We start from the raw sequence: 23865 nt of genomic DNA, 5'->3' as shown, positions 1-23865 counted from the left end.
TACCTGAAGGAATATCTTTACTCAATCAGGATAAACACCTTTATAGCGTACAATTGAATAAATCGATATATAGTTTGAAACAATCAGATAGAATATGGTACAATCGTTTGAGTGAATTTCTTCGAAAACAAGATTACACGAATTGCACAGATTGTCCCTGTGTATTCATAAGAATGTCCCAGAATAGATTCTGCATAATATTTGTGTGTGTAGATGATCTGAATATCATCAGTATAGAAGAAGAAATAGAGGAAGCAAGTTCATATTTGAAGTCTAAATTTGAAATGAAAGATTTGGATAAAACCAAGTTTTGCTTGGGCATGTAGCTAGAGCATGTAGCAGATAGAATCTTTGTACATCAGCCAAACTACACACAGAAGGTGTTAGAGTTGTTTGGTTTTGAAAAATCAATTCCCGTTAAAACCCCCATGGTCGAAAGATCATTGCAAGCAGATCAAGATCCCTATAGACCTAGAGAAGAGGGGGAGGAAGTGTTGGGACCGGAATTCCCATACTTAAGTGCAATAGGTGCGCTAATGTATCTGACTAATTGTACTAGGCCAGACATAGCGTTTGTAGTAAAACTACTTACATGATATAGTGTAGATCCCACTAAAAGGAATTAAAAGGTCTTGAAGGATATTATGCGCTACTTGCAAGGTAGCAAAGATCTGGGTCTATTCTACAGAAAAAATCAGGACCTAAGTCTGGTTGGATACGCAGATGTTGGGTACCTATCAGATCCACATACAGTGAAATCATAGACTGGCTGTGTTTTCTTATGTGGTGGAACTATAATTTCTTGGAAATCGTCAAAGCAAAGTCTTGTATCTACTTCGATGAACCACTCATAAATAATAGCTCCATATGTAGCCATACGGGAATGTGCATAGCTTAGAAGAGTGATTAATCATATGCAATAGTCATGTAGTTTGAACACTACTAACACCCCTATAATTATCTAGGAAGATAATGTTGCATGTGTCGCACAAGTGCAATCGGGATATGTGAAAAGCAACTTAATGAAGCATATCAACCTCAAGTTCTTTTATGCTCATGAATTGCATAAATAAAGATAATGCATATCAAGTCATGTGAAAATCTTGCAGATTTATTCACTAAGTCTCTCCCTGCATCTACTTTTGAAAGAAGTGTCCGTGGCATTGGGATGATAAGGCTTAGAAAGTTGCACATTTCAGGGGTTGAATTTTCACATAATACCGTTATGAAGAATTAAATCTTAATTAAGAATATTAAGTATCCAAAATTAATTATGAAGATTATATGAAGTATTTTGGATGAATTATACTCTTTTTCCCTTAGATGAGTTTTCCTGAAGTTTCTCATGTTAAAAATTTTAACGAGGCAATTTGTGTGACCATGTCACGAGCTATGTACTCTTTCTTTTATTTTTTTCTCACTGGGTTTTTGGGGAGTTTTGATGAGACATATGCATTTTACGAGAAGTGCCCAAGGGAGAGTGTTAGAAAACCTGGAGTTTTACAATAGAATTCGGACCCGTCTCGATCTCTGAAGATTTGCCCATCTTGGAACATGTCTCTATCTCTTAGAGATTGATTCTATCACTTAGGAGGTTTTGGCACTATATATATATGGGGAAACACCTCTCATTGTAAACATAGATGAATAAAGAATAGACAGTCTTTCACCTACTTGTGTGTCTCTTTTTGCAATTGTTCTCTTTAGGGACCGTTGGACTACACCTGGTAGTGGTTGTTTCTCAATAGTCTGTTCTCGCTCCCCAGGCCGAGGAAGCAGCGCCGGATGGAGGGAGCGCGGCTGAAGCGGTGTTATGCGTCGATTATGGCAAACACAAATTGTGTCTAGCACACCCTCTCTGTGTGGGCCGAATCTTGTCTTTTCCTCATTTCCTTCGGTTCCTTTGTTTTGCTACCCTTTTCTTCTTCTTGCAACGAAAGCCGAAACGCGAGGCAATGGAGAGCGCGGGCACCGCTCTTCCCCTGTGCTTCGCCTCTCTACGTCGCCTCGCTCCAGTGGCCTCCGGTAGCCTCCACCCCGCCTTCCTCAAGCACTTGGCGACGGATCCGCTAGCCAACTGGGCTAGGATTTGCCACGCTGACAGCTACGATGGTGGAGCCACCGCCCGTCCCACCTACTATCGCCATTAGTATGGCTTCAACTTCCTCCCCCTCACCACACCTGATGACCTGAAAGGAGGAAGAAGAAGAGGTGTTGGAAAATTCGATCGATTTTTGTTGTTGGAAACTTTGATTATTGTGGTTGGAACTAGACCTGGCCAAATAAGCCGTCTGGCACATCACGGTCTGGTTAGGCCCGTTAGCCAAGCGAATTGTGATGTGCCAAGTCCTCAGTCTAGGCACGGCCCACTTAAGGTCAGCGTCCGGGCATGGCGAGACGCGTCATGGCAGGATGGCGACAACGCGGGGGGGATAGTGGGGTGGGGAGATGGAGGCAGGGTGGCTGGCGCGACAGCATAGGGCGACTGACGATGGGGGTGAGACGACGTAGTCAGGCCGTGCCTATAGTGACATGCCTCAGTTCGGTCTTGTAGGCGTAGTTCAATTGTGCAGCTTTAATTGGAACATTGGACTTTCTAGTCGGAACAACTTTCTTTCCAATTGGAACATCCTAATCTCATGCCGGAACAACTTTTTTTATTGGGTGGAGAGCTTGTTAGAGAAGCTAGGATGGCTACGAGTTGTGGTGGGGTGTCGATGGGGGACCAAGGGTGTGTTTGATTGTAGACCTTAAGAAGCATGACCAAAATTTGGTTATAGCCAATGTTAGGATTATACTAAATTTTTGGTTTAATTTATAGTGTTTGGTTAGTGACCAAGTTGAAATTGGATAGTGCCAAAATCTTGGATTGGAAAATCATGTTTGGATGGTGATCATACCAAAATTTACCAAAACTGTGAGCAGAACAAATGGAACCCACATGTCAATATTTTAATTGTCGTCAAAATACAGTCAAATTGGGTCTTGAATTGGTGATTTAATTGTAAGAACTTAATAGTGCAAATGATTTATAAATCAGATATATGAATTAGGAGATATAATTGTTTGAACCTTACGTATAAAAAAAATCTTAACCATTAATGCAACCAACCGGATGCTGCCACATCAGCACATACACAGCCAGTGGCCAAGCCAAAATCGGGGTCTCCGATTTACTCGCCCTGTAGTAGGGCTGCAAAAAATTTTAGGGACATGCTAAATTTTGACCTTCAATTAAATGAGGGCTAAAATACATAGACAAGGCCAATTTTTGGTTTAGCTAGGGAAGGCCTAGAACCAAATAAGGAGCTCAGCGATTTAAGAGCATAGGTCGTGCAGTTGAGTTTTGGTGGGCCACATGATTAGTTCTAGTGGGCCGCGTGCAAGGGTGGCTTCCTAGCTCATGGGCCTACGTGGCAGAAGGTTTGCTTTTTCCGTTTTCTTTTGGTTTTTTCTATTCCTTATAATTAATTGGGTATAGTCTAGGTTTAAAAACTTGATGCAACAAATTTGCGAAACCTTTCCTTTATCGAAGGAAAGGATCATATTAAAAAAATTGTGAAACCTAATCCAACAATTAGACATAATTTACTCAACATCTTTTAAGTCTAATGTGGTATTATTTTAAAATTATACAATAATTTGTGAAACCTAATTCAAAAATTTGCAAAGACAATTCCAATATTTATATATGTGTTTTTTTAGATAGTTCATTTTACTTGTTGGGAATATTATACTTAAAATGCTGGTTTTTTAAAAAATAATACACAAAAATAAATTTTATTCAATATGGATACTTTTTATCTATCAATATCTATAATCCTATAAAATACATGTGTTATGACAGAAACGAAGATCTCAACCGTCCATCCGAATTGATCAAACAGTCACCATGCAAAGATTCCCCTATTGCTCTTCTAAAAATACATTTAATCTTATATTAATTGACTTTCATATGTAGACATCCAATATTTGCCTTCCATATTTAAACCTTCAATATTTATCTTTCATATATTAATGTATCCTGGATTGATTTCACGTGTTTGAAACATGTATGCAGTTGTTAGTTAGAACAATGTCACGGTTCAAATAGTTTTCCAATTGCATGTACATTTTAAGAGAAAAATCCCGACCCATCCCCACCAGTGATTAAAATTTCGCCGAAATTTTGATAATTTCGATGGTGTACGAAATATTTTATTCTGAAATTTTCTTTCACTGATATGTGGGATCAAGGAAGCAGAGGACGAAAAATGACCGAAATTTCGGCAAAATTCCGCAAATTTCGGTCTTTTTGTCGATGAACGAAAAAAAATTGTAAAACGAAATTGAAATCCTTGATCCCACACGCATGGGGACATATTTCTTTAGTGCGAATTGTGATTATGCCGCGCAGTTTAACTACCAGCGAACCTCCAAAGTAAAGAGCGATTAGGCTTCTCTTTTTTGGAAAAAAGCAGGTATTGCCAACAAAAATACATTACTAGTCTTATTAGGTCGACAGACGACAGTACATCTTTATTTACGAATCGTCAAAGAGACAGTAGTGCACGCTTTCACAAATTAATACACACTTCCCCAACGAGAAAATCACACAATTCAATCGGCAAGCAGCAACGGTAGATTGGAGATAGTGCGTCATGGGGGAACTTGGAAGTGCAGTGGTAGTAGTCTTATGCAGCAGGCTTCATCTCTAGCTTGATAGCCGCGACCAGCTGGTTGTAAGCCTCAGTCCAGGCGCTCTTCATGTCCGGGCTCCACATGTCAGCCGGAACCGCCTCCTTTATCGTCTCAAGCAGCGCGAACCTCGTCACCTGTAGCACCGTGACGAACACACGCGCAACCATTATCTAGAATGCTTTCGTTATCTCCCGAAACGGACAGTGGACGATGGGGTAGTTGGTGACTTGCCTCAAAGTGGGCGTCTGCGACGCCGTACTTGAAGTGCGTGGCTCCCAGCCTCTTCAGGGTGGTGTCCCTCACGGTGATCTTCCCGGCTTTCCGAAGCTGCGCGGCCGCCTCGCACGTCTGCACCATCACACCGATCGCGACACACAACGCGTACGTACTTGTCAGCTGACAGCCTTCCCCGCTGCAGAAAAACCTCCACAGACATCGATCTAGCTTGGCGTGAAAAAACACGTACGTACCATGACAAAGACGGACATGGCGTGGGCCTTGAGCTTGGGATTCTTCTCGAGCGGCACGTCGGAGTCGCGCAGGAACGAGAACATCTGCTTCGCCGACGGCGCGACCTCGAAGATCCTGCACGAGCGGAGGCGTAGCAGCGAGATGCAACACGGTCAATGAGTGCTCCACGGCCATAGCACGTCGGCGCTACACGGGACGAGCTAATCGACGCCACGTACTTCAAGAAGAAGCGGAGGCCGAGGCTGGCGGAGTCCTTCTTCATGATGGCCCACGACTTGAGCACCAGCGCCTCCTGCTCCTCGCCGAAGCTGGCCGCGCCGTTGCCCTCCGCGAGCGCCATGCCTTCCTGCTGATCTCGGCTTGTTGGCGTCGTGTATAACCGAGCACCGGGCACCAGTGGGATCGATGCGCTTTCCAGTATCGGGCTGTAGTACTAAAGCTGGGTGTGGCTCGAACCGTCCTGGAGAGCAGAGGTTTATATAGGTCGATCGGCCCCAGGCTGGGGCGGCCCTTGGGGCTCCTGACGAGCCAGGATGCATGGACCGGACGCAGTGGCCATGTTGTGTTGTTCCTCTGATAGCTGGGGACGGCGGATGGGATTGGATTCAAAGGCCGAAACCGTGTGCCGCACGACAGAGCGAGGGGGGGTTTGGGTTGGGTTGGGTTGTCGTGCAAGCTAGTTTTTTTATTTTTTTTATTTTTAATAATAAATATATATATATATATATATATATATATATATATATATATATATATATATATATATATATATATATCCGGTATGATTTACACTCCTGATCCTGTCACCTTAGGCTTAAAAATAAAAATGTCTTCCTAACCATCGACAAGAGTTTCGATATCTAATTTTTTAAAAAATAAACATATATATTTATATTTTTTATTTAAAAAATATAAAAATAAAAAGCAGCTGAAGCTGCAGCGAGCGTCAACAACGTAGGCGCCTAGGCGGCTGGGTGCGCGGAAAACCGGGGGCGGGTTCAAGAATCCTAGTCAAAGGCTCGTTCCATTCTTTCTTGTCCACTAAGAACAAGGAGTTGCGTTTTCGTGTTCGCCAAAGGGCTGGGCCAATGACGCGACCTTCCACAAAGATGGGCGAAGTGTCCGGCCTTTTTCCGCCCGGGTAACGGACTCTGATTGGTTAGGTCTCCTTCTGGACGGGCCTAACATAGCTTTGTACCTCAAGTCAGTCGCAGCTCACTGCAAAAAGGCTCTGCTTTTAAGTATTCGTAATTTTTTTTAAAACGCATGGTCAAAAATGCTACAGTAAATTATTGGTGATAAGTAACAAAAACGAAAGTGGTAAAAGATTATGTGAAGTGATTTTTTTTAATAAAATTTCGTTAAAAATTCTTGCGTTCCAGCCTAAATCTTTTTTGAGGGAGCAGGGGAATTCAGGAAAATCTTTGATGGAAAATCAAATAGGTACATACGTGCAAATAGCGAATGTCATATGTCTAATCTTTATCAAAATGTTATGGTTAATCCTCCATCTCCCACCACAGGAGGGTGATTTATACTGTGAAATAACCCTCCACTAGTAGGATTGTAGGATCAATTTTAGGTTTCGGATAGAGATCAGACAGAATATAATTCGCTGTTTATACCTGTTTGCTTGTTTGCACCGAAGATTTTTCCAGGGAACTTCATCTGTGGGTATTGACAACAGAGCACATACATGCTAAATCAGATACTAGTATTTTCTGTCCATCTCTCTGTACATACATACCCCAGCCTGCCCGAAAGAGTGGCACGCAGCTCACGCACATCATAAATCTCGTTACACCTTCGGGCTCCGCTCGGCACGGCCACGGTGGTCACATCACACATCAGCACGCAGCGGACCAACCGGGCCGCTTTTTTCAAGCTGCCTGCTGCACGCGGGGGAGCCGACCAGCTCCTTGGCCAACAGGTACCGGAACGCCAGGTTGTGGGGCTTCCACTCCACGCCCGCGCCGCCCCTGCTGCGGGGTCTCCCGAACTGCTGGCACCGGCGCACGCCCGCCCGGAGCTCCTCGGGCAGGTGGGACTCCACCATGCTCACCACCTCCTGCGCGCCCAGGCCGGCGTCCCTCGCGTACGAGTCGAGGTTCTTCGGGAGGATGATTTTGCGCTGCCCCCGGCCGCGGACGCCGACGTTGGCGCGGATGTACTCTTCCTTCGCCGCCTCCAGCTGCCGGAACAAGCTCTTCGGGCTGTACAGCCGCACCTGATGCATGGAACGTGACGGTTGAATTGGATGAATGCCTTGGCGCTGGTACGTGATGTGCGTGTGCCGTTGGATGTTGGGGCATTGAGTGGTGGTGTGTTTGATGCTGCGTACGTAACGTACCACTGGGTCCGAGTAGCTTCCGGAGGAGAGCGCGAAGTGCACCAGCGGCTCGGGGCGGTCGACGGCGAAGCCTTGCAGCTCGTCCTTGTCTCTGGACTTCCATCTCGGGTACAGCAGCAGTCTAAGCCACTGCAGGATTCAGAGGAACCAGCACGTATGGACTAATGTTAGAACAAGTCCCGACCACTCTGACAAGAAGATCAGACTGAAGTGACCTTTTTCAGGCTTGAGGGCGAGGTAAAATGCAGGAGGCAGAACAAACCTGTCCTGAAGAGTGAGCTCGGCAGCACAAGATCTGGTACTCTATCAACTCCGCGTTTACTCTTTGACCACTAATGATGTAGGATACCTGTGGCACAAAAGTTGTCGTCACACTTCAATTCCAGATACCGACATGTTATTCTGCCTAAGATATTGCAATTTGAGGTCATTTCCACCTTGGTAAGCAATATTCTCTTGCCGTTACTCTGCGGAATGCCGTATTCGATATGGGCCTGCAAATGAAAATTTGTTACGAGTAAACTGAATTTCTTCGAAAATATATATAGGAAGATATAACAGTAGAGGCCAAGAAACTAGTTACATGCATCATCATGGCATTATGCACATTAATCCAGAAAGCAAGCTTCTCTTCATTTTTCATTCCACTGAGATCAACAGTTTCTAGCAGCTGTACAAGTGACCTACAGAGTGGCATCTATAACTAGTCAGCAAATAGTTGTCATTTGATTGCTATGAAGGAAAGGGAAAAAGATCAAATTTTTTTGACGTAAAATGGCAGGAGCTCTGCCTTTCAAGAAAGAGAACAAAATGACATCAAAACTACTCACTTATATTTGCGCAACATATCTTTAACATCAGCAGACCTCTGATCTCCCTTGCAAAGAGCAGATATCTCAACTACAGAATCATATTGCAGACCCAACTCCCTTGATTCACCGGTGCCTAATGCATTGTCCTGCCACGCCTCAATGAAGCTTTCTTTCCTGCATCTGGGGCTCCATATATCTGCAGTATATTTCGATGGGAGTCCACTCGCCGATGAAAATGATGAGCATGGTGAGGGGAAGAAGGCATGTTGCACGGAAGGAACATCTCTGAGCCTTATGTATATGGCAGCAATGCATTTGATCATGTCCTCCGATATCTTGTTAGGCGTTTGAGGAACATGATCTGCAACCCTGGTCCCCAAGATATCTGCCAAGCTTACTATGCTAGGATCCATGCACTTCCCTTCCTGGTCATCGAAATTATGTTAGGATCGGTAAATCAAAATTGCTACAAGCTCTCTACAACCAATGCAAAATCCTACAGCAAACTGGTTAAAAGACTAGGAACGAAAGAGAGGTTTTTGAACATCATTATGTACCTCAACGAAAGATAGAGGCGAAGTGTGGCATGGTTTCAGAGCTCTAGCAAGATTATTTGCTGAAGGAGAAACTCTAGCTGAGCAAATAGAACGGTGCAGGAGTGAGGAATGACTGCGTCCAATACTGATCTTTTCATGGGGCTGTGAAATGCTGGTTTCGCTTGTAGAAGTTGTTGGTGTCGACTTGCGTGCCAGGACCATTCGACTGGACTGCACCAGTTTGTGCTTCCTTGGGGTTGAGAAATCGAGCTCTGAAGCTTCTGATAGTATGCCTGAAAAAGACCTTGATGGTTCCTTGTTACTTTCCATGTCACGAGCAGAATGTGCAGTGCAAAATTGTTGTTCAAAGGCCTTTCGGTAGAGTGTTAGGAGATGCTGCTCCAAGCATATGACCTCTAGCTCTAGTACTGCAATCTCCTTTATTAGCTCCTCAGTTGGCTGAGATATCACGAAAGAAAGAAAGTTGCAATGTGTTAATAACTGAAAAGTCCTATCTCAGAACAATGTGCATATTACAATTCAGAAGTAAGTCATTACAATGAGATGGTAAAATATGTATATTTTTTTTTGTCTCTTCCAGACTCACTAGATCAAAAAAGCACTTTCACCTTCGGAATGGAGCTCTCATTTGATGAATGAATAGCACAAGGCTTGTAACCTAATGCTTTCTCTAGAGCACGACGCATAACAAATTGATCATTTAGTCGCTTCTCAAGGATTTGAACCTGCAGAGCTAGCATCATAAGTATCAAAACCAAATAGAAATATCATAATAAGCATAGACTCAGGCAGTTTTTCAATAGTCAATACAACAGAACTGATTCTTCAGTATTACACTACACTAGGACAGAAAAATTCTGGCCAAAAGTTAGTCTACTATCTAAGTTATTTAGAAATAGATTCTGTACATATTGCAAGAATGAAATTTGCTATTCACGGAGTTCCATAGTGGCCAGCTTAACCTTGACGTTCTTATCATTAACAAATTTACACGGCTGAATTAATTCATATATATGACATTTAGGGAAGGAGACAAGGCAGATTGATGAGCAACTCTGAGACAACTGACTTGGAGAGGTCGGAAATGAATACTAAGCTATGGCTATGGTCATAAGGCAGGAACATTTTAAGATTTCTTTTTCCAAAAAAAGAAAATCTGATATCTGATTTTACCTCTCGCTTCAAAGAGCAAGGAAGCTCAGTATTATGGGACGGCATCTTACTGGTGCTGTTCTGATCCTTCAGTTCTCCGGCATCCTTCCATACAACAGAAATGGTAAGAGAGGCAAGGAGAAAGGTCAGATAATGCCTGATTCAAAACAGTTGCATTTCATGGCACATAGCAAATGCTTTCAAGAAAGTGAAGAAGCAAGAGGCTTTCGGCCCTTTTCTATCTACTGCAGCAAATTTACCTGCTGATTCTGAGCATGGCATCTCGGAGAAGACGAATCCACGCTATCCATTCCGAGCATTCTGATAGAATCACTGCCGATGCAAATACCCCAAGAGGCAAGAGCATTAGCCAAGAACCGCTTGTTAAAAAAACTAGAAATATCTTGGCCGGGACTAATTTCTGTAACTTGACAGCAAAATAGTCCAAGCAGGGTGTTGTAAGCAAAGCTAAACACACATTCCTGTTACAATTGCAAAATACAAACAATATGCGCACCTCTTGGAGCGGCTGTGATGCATTGCTAATTAGGAAGGGGGCTACACGGCTACAGCTCCTCCGCAGGTCTCCGCCACTGAGCTCAAGAAGACCTGCTCCATTGTGAGCTTGCACAGGTGAGGCTAGCCAATTCAACCGCTGAAAGTCTGTAACCGCATTGCAGGTTAGAGAACTGAAGCGAGCAGATGGTACAGGTAGAGACTATAAAGGGAGATGCATCAATCTACCTTACAGAGAAACAATCCACAACAAGAGGAGCCTGGAGTTGTTGCAGAGGAGTTGATCACCTACTAAAGCTTTGACCTGCCGATACCTTTGCCTTCTTTTCTTGTCCAAAAGCTGCTTCTTCTTCCCATGCCCATTCCCTTCTCCGTGAGGACCGAAGAAGTGAGAAGTGTGTGCGAGGAGGCTGATGAACTTGATGCGCTCCACTCCACTGCTGTTGCAGTGGGGTTTTTTTTTTTGGGATAGATGTTGCGGTGGTTTTGGTACTGTTCCAAAGGCTATATCAGAACAGGAACAGCTCTCCAGATCGGTCCTGTGTGTCCGGCTATTCCGATACTTTGTTTATCGTGGCAAGTTTATATTTATGTCTGTCCTAAGACTTACCAACTTCTTTTCTTTTTTGTGAAAGGTAGAGGCCAGAGCTCAGAAAGGGCCTCACTCTATTCTATTCAGATCTGTCCGATTTACTTTATATATGCACGCAGGGTAATTTTACTTCGTCCAAGGCAGCTGACCTTTTCACCTCTGTCACATCTTAATCAGTCCATCAGAAATCGATTAAATAACGGAATCTTCTGCCACATTAAGCATCTGCAGTTCAGCTCAGAAAAGGCTTTCACCAAGAGGTTAATACAGTTTTTCTTCTTCATTCTATATTAAGGTATTCATATTTTTGTCAGTAGAAAGGGTGATACAAGTGCATTGTTGTATGCAAGTTTTCCCCCAGCAATGATGAGATGAGCAGCTCACATGCAGATAAAATGAAAAGTACTGTGAGCAACGGAGCAGGACAGTGGCATGCATGGCTCTTGTTTGACCCTGTGACCACTCTGCTCCGGTAATTGATGGAAGTCGTCCTATGTGCCTGCATGACCAAACACCACAGACATGACCAAGGGTGATGTAGCGGAGGCAGAGTTTTGCCTGGAACTCCAGAGAAGCGCCAAGAAATGGGCAGGCCACGCCACACATCTACTGGACTGCTGTTGAGGCGATGGGGGTGAGATTGGCGTCTCTTCGCCTAGAAAGAGGCGCTCATTTGCCTTGGTATACACTGTCATTGCTGGTGCTGCCTCTGTTGCCTGTTGTGCCTCCAAAAGAAAGTTTTTGGCAGGTCATGTGACACGGTCTACGGTCTACCAATGCTCACAAGGTCGTCACAGCCACCGTCCGTCCTGCTGCTATAGCAGCCTGCAGTTACTCATGTTTTGACTAATCCTGCATAGCATCTCCTTTTCCTCCCTCAAATGACTGAAATCATTTTTTACAGTTTGAGTGAGATGCATTAGTTACTATAAACAGAGTTCTCTGTACCAAACACTACCCAGGAAAAAACTGCTGGTAAGATTAGTACACTACACACATGGTTTGATCGTGCCAATCATGCCCAGTCGCTTTATTCTTGGCCATGTAGCAGAATGAGGATACTTGACAAGCGCTACAAGGGAGGTATATCAGCTGGATTGGTAGGTGCTCGATACCATCTGTATTCTGTGGTGTGCCCCAACCGTCCCGGCCCCAAGCGTCATGTAGCTGCTTGTCACAGAATCTCGGTGCTTTTGGGTGCCCTAAATCCTAATGCAATTAGCTGTGGGCTCGGCGTCACTAGGTCTGCACCAACTGTCCCCGAAACAGGATGCACGGGCAGCGTCCCATCTCACATGCATGCGCGCGTGGTACAGTACTACAGCAACATCTGAGCGGCTTCTTTTGGTTTGCGCAAGGATTGAACCAATCTTTCGTGAATCATGCTACAAATCATAGTTGCTCAAAGGTTTTTGCTTCTCTTTGTTTGTACGTGTAAAATGAGCTGGTTATGTAAACTAGCCACTTGTTGATGCATCTCCAGTGCTCCAAAGGAGGCAGAAGAAAGCACGCGCGTTGCTGTTTTCTTTCCCCAGCTCAGTTACAATGATTATCATCACCACCAGATACCAGTAAAGATACAATGATGCTGCCAATGACTACCAGGGAAGCAGTGCCAGTTATAACGACAAGAGGAACTTTGGTAAGCCTAATTATCTGCATAATCAAATCTCAGTGGGTGGATTAAAGAAACGCCCCGGCGACAAACATGCTCGAGGTTTCATGTGCTGTTGGACCCTCTTCTCCTACTGTGTCCATCTACTGGCTGTAAACAATCTCTAGAAAGAGTAGGTGAAGCGAGCCACTGGCAGTAAGAAACCACGGATGTGGTGGCGATGCACATTGGAAACCAGTTCCAGGACTGGAACATTTGATTATGGAAGCCTTTCAGGCCGAGATCCAGAAAAGATTCTGCTCATCAGTTTTCCAAGCTGTCAGACGCTAAAGTTACCAACAACTGCAGTAGAGTGAAATACTCCCTTTCTAGGATGGCAATGGGCGTCTTATTGGCGAAGTCAGAGAGGGCTGCAGAGATCGAGCAATTTTCTTCGGCTACATGGCAAGCTAGCTGCGAGATACTTCAGAAATCGAAGAGGACAATATTGAGGGTTCTTTCATGCACCAGATTCCCGAGTGTGTGCATCGTACAAGTGCTCCCCGATTCCCATGGATCACCGTATGCGTGTCTCCTTGCACGGGTTCTAGAAAGCTAGCACGGCTAGATGCGACGTTTCAACGCACGGTCCAAACCTTGACTTGAAAATATGTATATAGCCTTGGAAGAAACGAGGGAAGGAACCTCCTCTGAACAACCAAGAGTAGATTACCTGAAGACCAGATCGAGTCTCGCACGCCTCCGCAGCCGCAACTTACACTTTAAGTCAAGTCATGCATGCTCAGAAAACCGAGCTTTCCGAGTTAGAATGCAAAACTGACCTAGATGGTTGCCAGTTGCCACACACATGTAACAATTAGAATGACGAATCTGTAGCAGTTTTATAACATTGTACACATTGTCCTATAATCACCCATTTCCAGGAAACAAGCACCACATATGAGTTAAAAACCAGTTCCTTCACCATGCTGCATACATTATATTTGAAATTGGCAACACAAGGATGGTAATGTTCTCTTCCAAAATGCCCTCATCTTGCTTGAGGAGTAGAACTAGCTACCAGAACTATGAACATTGGCTTGAAATCCTGCCATGATATACAGGATACCACGAAAAAACTAGTCTTATATATTGGGATCCTAGCATCAAGGTAAAAAGTTTGCAATGAAGGCACTCTATGGCGGTAAGGCAGCAAAAAAGAACAGTATTTTTCCTTTATGTAGCTGAAGAAGCTCAGGTCAGCTGTACAAGTTGCAAGGAATATGCCATCAGATATTAAAGATTCAGATCTTGTCAGACACTTCAGCTGGCACATTGAGATCAAAAAGTGCACCACCACCATTAGCATCTCCCCTCTCTCGCTTGTGAGAGGGGCGCCCCCTGTTATCAGAATTTGACCCATGTAACTGAACAATAGGTCGCTTTCCCAGAATAGTTGATCCTGCACAGCATATTGAAATATGCATCAGCAACTAAAAACAAATAAATGAGATAACTCTGGATTTGGTTGTCCTTCTCGTACGATCATAATCTGTGAAAAGGAAATGACACATACAATACCAGATTCATTGTTATACATACCAGGTTGGCTCCTGTGTTCATCCTTACTACACTTCACTGAGTGTGAACTTTGTTCAGCAGAATCCCAACAAATACGGAGTTCTGAGGCCCTATCGAGGCCCTTAGATTTGTATGGAGCTATGTTGTGAGGCGTGCGGAGAGGATATAACAAGTCATTCTCAATGCACTGATACCTGCAAAACAGTGTACTTAGAACAATAATTTCTAGGCGAACTACCAGAGCTTTGTTCAGAAGAGTTCATACATTTGCTTGCAGAGCCTATCTACCACATTGGAAAGATTTATGACATGCTTCATAGTATCCATAACCTCATCATCTGTAAAATTTTGAAAATCCTTCTCAAGGAAACCAGATAGTCTTTCAACATTGAATTCTAATTGTTGCTGCTGATCCTCAAATAAGTTCTGTTTCATTTCTCTTTCCTTAGGAGTCATCTCATCCTTGAAAATCTCATCACCAAACATGTAGAATGCAAAAGGATAAGAATATGATAGAACACGCCTTGACCTGAATAGCCTATTTAGTCCATTTATCACCCAAGAGTAATCTTTTATCTTGGATTCCTTATTTTCAGAAATTGAAATCTTCCCCTGGATGTCACCCTTTAGCTTGGCTTCCTGCTTGAGAGAATCGGTGTGAGCCTTGTATCTGTTGTGGTAGTGCATATATCTATAGAGATCTCGCCTTGCTTGCTCTGTCTTCTTAGTCTGATCTTCAGTGAACCGGCCACAACTGTGGCCATTAATACTTGACCATGTATGATCTCTACCAGTAGCACCACCACATAACCAACTACATCCAAAAGCATCACATCAGCAAAATAACACTTAAAGCTTAATCAAGAAAGGGAAAGAGGATAAGATCTAAAAAGATAAACAAGAACAGAAGACACCCTCAATCAGTAGAGCATGCAACTTTCAGGATAACATAATGAGATGCCAAGGATAACAACTAACAGAACTTTTCTGCCTGTCTCCCACATGCTTATGAAGGGCCCTTCTAGGCCCTTGACAAAACAATTGAAGTCTGTAGTGTCTTTTGTACTAGCCTATGCCATATGGTCTCCATACTTCCTGTAAGAGCAGTGCCACTGTTGCCTCTAAGCCTCTGGTGGGCTGATAAAAAAGAAAACTATAGTACTTTCACTAAGCAATTTATCGCCATGTTATATGCCTATCCTAGGATCCTGAGTACTTAGCATACATAATTAGGAGCACCTCCATATATGCTTACGTCCAATGCTACCTAAGACTAACATTAGTAAAATACTTGATTCATTCTCGCCACCAGCAACTAAATTTCTGTAGCAATCGAGGTGGTCTCTGACCAAAAAAACATTATTATGGTTATAAAAGTACGGAGTCACAAATCTTATTCTTACCAAACATGTAATTTAAAAGAGCAATCAATGGTAGGGTACAAGCATATATGTAACTACCAAAATTGATACAACAATTATCTCATATGCAAGCTATCAATCAGTGCTAAATGAATCAGGATCTAATTGATCAAAGAGACTAAAGCTATGCACTTTGCCAGCACTTAATTATATGCCCATGGTTTAGTTATAGATACTACCACCATATTATGTGCTCATGATAATAGTTAACTCACTATATCTGAGTATTCCTGTAAACGATAACCTGAATCATTTGTGCATACATTACCTACAGGTTTTTGATACAAGCAGAAGGTAAATTAAATTCACAATCTTCTTCTGAGAAACAACTTGCAACTAGTTATGAAGGTGTGGTCATGCTATGATAAAACAGTAAAACTACATTACAATGATTATATATGGCAAAAGAAACTAGGAAACAATAAAATAGTGTTATATTGCCAAAAGAATAATGAAGTGGAAGATTTTATCATAAAAAGAATATCCCTATCCGGTAAGATCAAGTCTAGCAATTACCTAAGTCTATCATTCTCCCCTGTTACAAAACTATTTGCATTATTAACAGCACCATCTTCTAGATAATTCAAGGTGTCAGGAACAGCAATGATGTTGATGTAAAATAAGCACAAAATTTATCACAAAACATGATGCTTAAACATGTATTGTTTTGGTAATCATCTACTCCCTCGAATAAAGAATAGGCGTCATCTACTCCCTTGCAACGAGTGTGGTCGAACCTTTTAAACAAATAAACTTTAGCTATCGATATCTATATGAATTTAGATATAAAAAATGAAAATGATTTATGTAGCCTTGTCACAAAGAGTACTCTATAATCTGTAGCTTTAGAAGGTTTTATAGACACATTGCAGTAGGAAGTAGTGGTGAAAGTTGCATTTTGGGACCGTGTTAATGTCCAAACAATCATTTAGTTGTGACCAGGGGGAGTGAAATAAAACACTTAAAATTGAAGCAAGAACCAAAAAAACAGTCTGCTACTTCGACAAGATTTAAGTGTCATGATACTGAGGGAATACAGACATCAGAGATATGTCAATGCGATGGCAGTTCAAGTAATCAAAGCCTCAAGTCCCCAAGTAGGCTTGAGCATATCAAACATCACTGGTACGCCATAAGCCCATAGCAAAACAATCTAATACAATTAAGGTGAAGTCATAGACCTTCAGAAGGTAAAATTCATCTGTTATGCTATACCATTTCATAGTACATCAAACAGTCTTGAAAATAAGATAAATGTCATGTATTCAGTAAACTCTACATCAATCCATGCATGCATTGAGGAATTGATTTGTATTGAAGAAGTAACGTGAATAATAAGTAATCTCACCAGAATGCTTGTCCACATATACATGCAACCAGGTTGCAGCCACCATTCTTCTCCACTGGTTTGTGACACTTGGGACAGGGCTTAGTGTTTACTGTTATCCAATTCACTGTTTCTGATTCATCACGGCATTTCTTGATCCAGAGCTCCCACATCATGCAGGAACATGGTGAGTGTGCTTGTAAGGAACAGTTAAAACAAAACTGGCATCCACATGTGCATTCCACCTCACAACAAATATCACCTTTGACACGGATAGCATTTCCACAATGTGGTGTGCTTGGGCACCACTTTACCGTATCATTATCCTCAATATATGATTCAAGTAAAAATCTTTCAAAGCGTTCTGCGATATCTGGGCGCCTTGCAGTGACTAGTTTCCGGATTATTGCCTCATCACATATAGCATTGCACTTTGGAGCCATGCACCTGACACGCCGGCTCTGACCCTCATTTATTTTCACAATAAAATATCCAGTCCAGCCTGACAGGGAATGCACAAGTAAATGGCTAATCGGAGAAAAACTAGGTGCAACAGAGCTAATTCATAGGATGTTTGTCCCTTTGAGAAATTGTGTCATCCATATAACTTGAAACTACTATCATAGAATTGAGAGTCGACTTCTTAAAAGAAAGATCAGATAAAGTCTATAGCACGCGTACATGAATTAGCACATCATTCTTGAAAAAAAATGCACATGAGTGCGATGTTTTTAAAAGAGTAGCATAATGATTACCCATGCAAATAGTAAGTGATACCTCCTAGTCCCCTAGCTTTGTTTCACGTATGATGTGAAAAAAGAAATGCCCTGAATGATGCAAGTGAGGTAAAGGAAGAAAGAATGTTGCACCATATTCTTGTAACTATAAGGATCAAAAGCTGTTAGCAAACAACGCAGCTTCCACATACGAAATATATTTGTAACTTCTAATGGGAGAAATTCAGACTGCTAAATAGCATAGTGGTCATAAGGTGGCATTCACCCAATGGCTTTACTACGAACTATGAATTACATAATTTTTCCATCAGAATATTAAAAACATTATACGTGCAAAAGATGAAAATGCTGAAGTAGTTTTAGTCATCCTAAATGGGCATTACTCACAATCGTTGCAGTAGTTGTGACCGCAGTCCATCTTGGAGGCGGCCGAGGGGAGCACATCCTCATAGCAAACATTGCAGGTCACCTCCGTCGAGGAGGGTAGGCCGGCATTATTGGCGTACTGAAGAGGAATACCAGCCTCCGAGAAGAGCCTGTCCCTGCCCTTCTGATCAAGAAGCTCGAAAATCCTCTCCACGTCCCAGCGGTAGTGGATGAGCAGCGTCCGGGCGTGGTGCTCCTTCAACCCTAGCAGCTCCATCACCTTCCTAAGATCCTCCCTCTACAAACCCCAAAAGCCCAAACCAGAACCACCAAACGAGATAGAAAAAAATAAAATAAAAAAGGTAAGCATCACCATCAGAAATCGCGCACAGTGTGGAAATCGAATGAGGAGAGACCCCGTAGTCACCTGCGCCGCCAAGAGCGATTCCTTGGTGATCACCTGCAAACACAAGCGAGGAAGGAATCCGTCAGTAAAAGGAAGCAATCAGAGGGTAGTCTCACAACGGAGACGCGGAGGGCAAAATCAGGGCAGAGCGCGTACGGATGAGGCGGACCAATGGCAGTCCTCGAGGTGCTCATCCTCGAGGACCTGGAGGACGGACTCCTCTAGGGCATCGTCCTCCTGATCGCTCAGGTAGCAATCCTCGTCGTCTTCCTCCTGCTCCAATTCCGACGAAGACACCGGCGGCGAGGTCTCCTCGGCGTCGCGACCCATCTGGCGACACCAATCGGATCAGTCCCTCGAATCGAACGGCCGGCGATAGGACTCGCACGGAATAAGGGGGGACAGATTGACTGATACGGTCGGCGGATTAGACTACGCGGGCGTGGAAAGGGGGTTGGAGAAATTGCGGCGCGGGTGCGGCGCGAAGGGAGGAGGGAGATGCGGGCGGAGAAGCTTGCACGGGAAGCGAAGGGGGGAGACGGAGGCGGAGGCGTTGGGGTGTGGCCGGAATTGGGGAAGGCTGGGCTGTGGTGCGGTGCGGTGCGGTGCGGCGTGCTGGTACAAGCGACGACGTGAATGGGGGTAAATGTAAAAATGGCACCGACTGCATACGATTTCAGTTTTTTATTTCCCTTCTAGTGTGAATATTTGAATTTCATTTTATTGCAAGGCTTTGGACTTTGGAACCCGTGTAAATCGTGGTATCATGACTTGAATCTTGCTTACACTCACACCTGCACCATCCTACAAAAGGTTGGTTCTGAAGATTTGGACTTTGGAGATGATGGAATTTATATTCAAACTCACATAGTGGATAGAGTTTTGAATTAGAATTTGGACCACCAAGTTAAGAGCCTTACACGTGTTTAAGCATTTTACCAAGTCTATTTATTTATCTAAAAAGATATGGCAAAATTTCACATAAATTGATATCAGCATGAAGCCCTCATTTAATTCAGTTTGCACTTCTGAAAGTTCTTGCATTGAGTTGCATAATTCTTCTAGTGTTGTTTTGTTGAAAGAGAAGAAAGAGGTTACGTCTTTAAGTGATTTGAGTCCGTTTGAGCCGGATTACATTATAGAAATTCGAGTTGTGTTTAGGTTGAGTTCAGCCAGACAGACTCATATTAGAAATGCAATAGTGATCGCATACAAAAATTGTTTTGGCTGTAATTCCAAGATATTTCCGACAGATCCAACCCCATAAGTAGATTCGTCGTGTGCACATCACAATGGTCGAAACAAATGTCGGTTTGTATTGGGTCCGAGTCTATTTCAGTTATTTGATCAAATGGAACCTGTTAGGTGTGAGGAGTTTGAGTTGGAGTCGTTGAGAGAGGCTTGTGGGACCTATATCACAAGGCTGACGCCCTTGAACATGCTTAGATTGAGTTTTTTGTGTTTTCTTGTCAAGGTTTCTCCCCGAACAAAAGAGAAGGGGCGATCCCCTCCTCCCTATTATGTGTGTACTACCAAACATGATGAGGGGTTGTGAAATGAGGCGTGATATTTTTTAAAACAAACAAACAATTGGAATGTACTATTTCAATAATTAAAATACTTGTCTCAACAAATTAGATGTAAACTTTTGAACATGTTTCTGCAAATTTTTTACTTAGGTTTCTCATATTGAATCAAGTCTTTAATTTGTTTAGTGCGCACCGAAGACCACAATGAATTATTGTGAAGGATTAGAAAAGAAAAAAAGAAGTTCCTAGCGCTCATGGGCCATGCCCACTTGTTAGTGGGCCTCCATGGGATGTTTGTTTTTGGTCAACTAAGGGTTGATTCATCGAATTTTTTAATTTTATATTTTTTTAATCTAAAAATTGTAAATATATGCATCCATTTTGAAATTTTGCAACTCTATATTCCTGTCACCCATTGTAACTTCCAACGGACAACATGTTTAAAAAAATGAAAATACAGCATTCTAATATCCTCAAAATTTAAAACACTATCAAAATAGTTATGAAAAATTCTGAAAAAAAACCCTGGTGTAATGAATGCTATCATCTATCTCTCCAAAAACAATTTAGATAAAAATATGACCTGTAAAATGAGAGAAACAAAAAGACAAATTTAAGGGATGCTGAAATTTTTATTTTTTGTTTCTCATTGTACAAGTTTTTTTTTTGCATTCAAATTTTTTGGAGCGCTAGATTATAACATCCTCCATACCATAATTTTTTTTTAAAAAGTTTCAGAAAAATTTTAATAGTGTTTTGAATTTTGAGAGCATTAGAATGTTGTGTATTTATTTTAAAAAATATGTCACCCGTTGGAAGTGAGATAAGTTTAAAAATGCTCTCAAAATTCAAAACGTTGTCGAAATTGTCATGAAAGTTCTAAAAAATATTAATAGTATATAGGATGCAATAATTTAGTGCTCTAATTTTTTAACTCAAATAATTACTTGTATAATGAGAAACAAAAAAGACAAATCTAAGTTTTCTTTTGCTTCTTATCTTGCATGTCATATTTTTGTTTGTAATTTTTTAGAGAGCTAGATGAAATCCTCTACATCATAATTTTTTTCAGAATTTTTCATAATTATTTCGATAGTATATTAAATTTTGAGAGCATTAGAATACTGAGTTTTTATTTATTTTTTAAACATGTCGTCTGTTAGAAGGGCAACATGTTGCAAAATTTCAAAAAGAACATATATATTTGCACTTTTCGTATTTAAAAAATATATTAAAAAAATCTTGATTCATCTGTGTGGCTGTGCTTTTCTCAAAAAAAAAAAAACTGTGTTGTGTGTCTGTGTGAAGCCAATGGCAGGCAAAAAGATCACTTGGTTAGTGTGAGATGGCCAGTTGTGCTGGGAGCTGGAAGCATGCAGTTTTCCGGGCTTGCCTATTAGCCCAGAACCAGATGATGGCACACAAAGAATAAGAATGTGCATCGTACCAGGAGTAAAATTATCAATAGTAACTAGAATCACTTGATTCATCTGCACGGGCTTACGGTACCATGCAGCTTTCTCTATTGATTTTTGGACTAGCTTGTTTATCACCACGGCACCCAGTGATACATCACGCAGGTGTACAGATGACCAGAAACTTGCACAGTTGTCCTTGGCAGTTGGCAACGTAATGCAGACCTGTAGTTCCAACTTAATTTGCAGCTGTACTTTGCAGTTGGCAAAAGGCCAGATTTATCATGCATGTAGGCTTGTAGCACCACCTGATGTCACTATAGGATGGTTGAACGCCCCAAAGGGAAAGGCTGCATTGGAATTCTACGTTTGTGGTGCTATTTCGAGCGAGCGGTTTCGATTCTTTTGTTTGCAAGCATAGTTTGTGGTTCAGTTTCGCGCACGGTAACTTGGTGAAGGATGCATGGGCGTTTTTCCTTGACAAGTAGTATAAGAGCGCCACGAGTCACGTAATCATTTGCATCTGATAGAAGTAGCAAGCCATTCAGGTTAGTGTTGAGCGCTGATCGAGTGTGTGTGAGAAAGGCCATGGGGTGCTTGCAGAACTTTGCAGCTGTCGTGGTCGTCAGCTTGCTCCTCCTGTTCCTAGCTTGTGATGGTGTGCAAGTCCTGAATTCATTCGTTGTATCTATCTATGTCTCGATGATAAACTTACCAAACATTATCGCCTGTAGGGCAGCGGCAGCTTCGGGCGATTCTCGTCTTCCTCCCCGGTGAAGCAGCATCAGCCACCGGCGCACATCCGCAAGCTTCTCGGCACCAGTAAGACCGAACCGCCGTCGGAGAGCTGCGACGAGGACGTGCATGTGGATCAGAACGACAGTGGGCCTACGCTGGGCCAGCTCGGCCTCCGGGACTTCATCGTGACTCGTGAGGATCATCAACACATCCATCGACGGCACGGTGTACAACGTCCACATCTGCGCCGGGTTCTTCACCGACAGTTTGATCCTCCCAGACGACTTCCGGCGCATCAGCCCCGAGGATTTTTTTAAGACTAAGGAATAAAGATTTTATCGTAGTATCACGTGATACTCACAGTAGTTCATTATTACAAAATTGTTCACAAAATCCGACACATTAGTAGGAATGAAAAATATCTCATACGCCTGGTTATGGCTAACAAAAGTTCAAGCCTGGCAAAAAATTTCATTTATCCGGAGTGGTCTCCAGACAGCGACATGCCTCGTTTATCCGGGGTGCTCTTTCACCTTATGTAACAAGGGCTAGAAGCAAATCCAATACATACCTCTGAATAGTGCATACACAGAAGAACAAACTTGTCAAAGACCATGTCATTGCGGCTTAACCAAATGCCCCAACAAAGAAACTTGCTCCAACTATAATTTGATATTTAAGTTTTTGACAAATCATATTGAGTTGGTTTCTAAACATATTTGAAACACTTATTGGAGAATTAATGCCAAATAAAACTTGTATCACACGCCATATAAATTTAGTAAAATGACCATCAAAGAATAAGTATTGTATTATTTTCATCCATGTACAAAAATGACATTTAGTGCTACCTTGCCACTGTTATTTTACTAGATTATTTTTTGTTAGAGTAATGCCGTTACGAAGGAACTATAGAAACATTTTAATCTTTAAGGGTAGTTCACGTTTTCATATGCAGCGGTTCGAAGGAATGTCACTATCATTGATCAAAGCTCTATATACATAGACTAGATGGAGAACCAATCATAGCATCAAAAAGTGTCTTGACTATCATTAAGCTATATGAAAACAACTTTAACAACATGTTCATGCCATGCAACTAAAGGTCTAATTGGTTATCTGTATGGAACAACCTAGCCTAGCTGATACGTATAATCTCAGAGAAGCGTGTTTGGTTACCCGTATATACTGTTCTAGCCTGGGCACGACGGATGCAAATGTACGTCCGCAGCCTGGCTCGATTCGAGCTTCCCTCCATAGCTTGACCTGACAGATACAAGCTTATGTATTTATTCATACAGATGGACCCACTTGTTAGTTTCACAAAATCATCTTCATGTGAGCAATCAATTACAGTCTCAACTCTTGCACCCGCTCATGTAACCTCAGATTCGGTCAACCAAACAGAAACCCAGCTCAGCCTAACCAAACATATACAACTAACCAAATATTCTTCTTTTCAATAAATATGACTCCCCTCAGCTTCCATATATAGTTCATTCGGGCAAGATCCATACGAACAACTAATCACGCTCTAACTTATTGCACACTAGTACTCTTAGAAAGGAAATATGTATTAAGAGGATTGAGACTTAAGACTTCTGTGAAGGATCAGTGATAT

The 23865-nt window shown here is 42.3% G+C and overlaps 3 protein-coding genes across 6 annotated transcripts; all 3 read right to left on the bottom strand.

The window, feature by feature from the left end:
* Positions 1–4495: 4495 nt before the first annotated feature.
* LOC133914427 (non-symbiotic hemoglobin 2-like) lies at positions 4496–5597 on the bottom strand. The gene is made up of 4 exons (XM_062357530.1): positions 5370–5597; positions 5151–5265; positions 4912–5028; positions 4496–4814 (listed from the first exon to the last, which is right to left on the bottom strand). The coding sequence occupies exons 1-4, from the start codon at positions 5489–5491 to the stop codon at positions 4674–4676; spliced, it is 495 nt and encodes a 164-aa protein (XP_062213514.1). The 5' UTR covers positions 5492–5597; the 3' UTR covers positions 4496–4673.
* A 1187-nt stretch (positions 5598–6784) lies between these two features.
* Positions 6785–11193, bottom strand: LOC133916600 (uncharacterized). Of its 4 annotated transcripts, none has more exons than XM_062360340.1 (12): positions 10767–11193; positions 10540–10631; positions 10283–10355; positions 10044–10127; positions 9479–9595; positions 8871–9308; positions 8332–8738; positions 8085–8184; positions 7939–7995; positions 7764–7850; positions 7502–7630; positions 6785–7378 (listed from the first exon to the last, which is right to left on the bottom strand). In XM_062360340.1, the coding sequence occupies exons 2-12, from the start codon at positions 10560–10562 to the stop codon at positions 6992–6994; spliced, it is 1902 nt and encodes a 633-aa protein (XP_062216324.1). In that variant the 5' UTR covers positions 10563–10631; positions 10767–11193; the 3' UTR covers positions 6785–6991. The 4 variants fall into 4 exon arrangements, with proteins under 4 accessions (XP_062216324.1, XP_062216323.1, XP_062216325.1 ...); XM_062360339.1 differs by having other exon boundaries at positions 10540–10685; positions 10767–11190; XM_062360341.1 differs by lacking the exon at positions 10767–11193 and having other exon boundaries at positions 10283–10443; positions 10540–10684.
* Positions 11194–13643: 2450 nt separating this feature from the next.
* Positions 13644–19200, bottom strand: LOC133916599 (probable E3 ubiquitin-protein ligase ARI2). The gene is made up of 7 exons (XM_062360338.1): positions 18719–19200; positions 18584–18616; positions 18178–18454; positions 17075–17555; positions 14571–15119; positions 14327–14499; positions 13644–14186 (listed from the first exon to the last, which is right to left on the bottom strand). The coding sequence occupies exons 1-7, from the start codon at positions 18890–18892 to the stop codon at positions 14029–14031; spliced, it is 1845 nt and encodes a 614-aa protein (XP_062216322.1). The 5' UTR covers positions 18893–19200; the 3' UTR covers positions 13644–14028.
* Between the last annotated feature and the right edge of the window lie 4665 nt (positions 19201–23865).

Source organism: Phragmites australis, chromosome 4 (assembly GCF_958298935.1).
Source record: "Phragmites australis chromosome 4, lpPhrAust1.1, whole genome shotgun sequence".
NCBI lineage: Eukaryota > Viridiplantae > Streptophyta > Magnoliopsida > Poales > Poaceae > Phragmites > Phragmites australis.
Note: the sequence above shows the minus strand (reverse complement) of the source record. Positions and strands in the feature narration are given on the sequence as shown.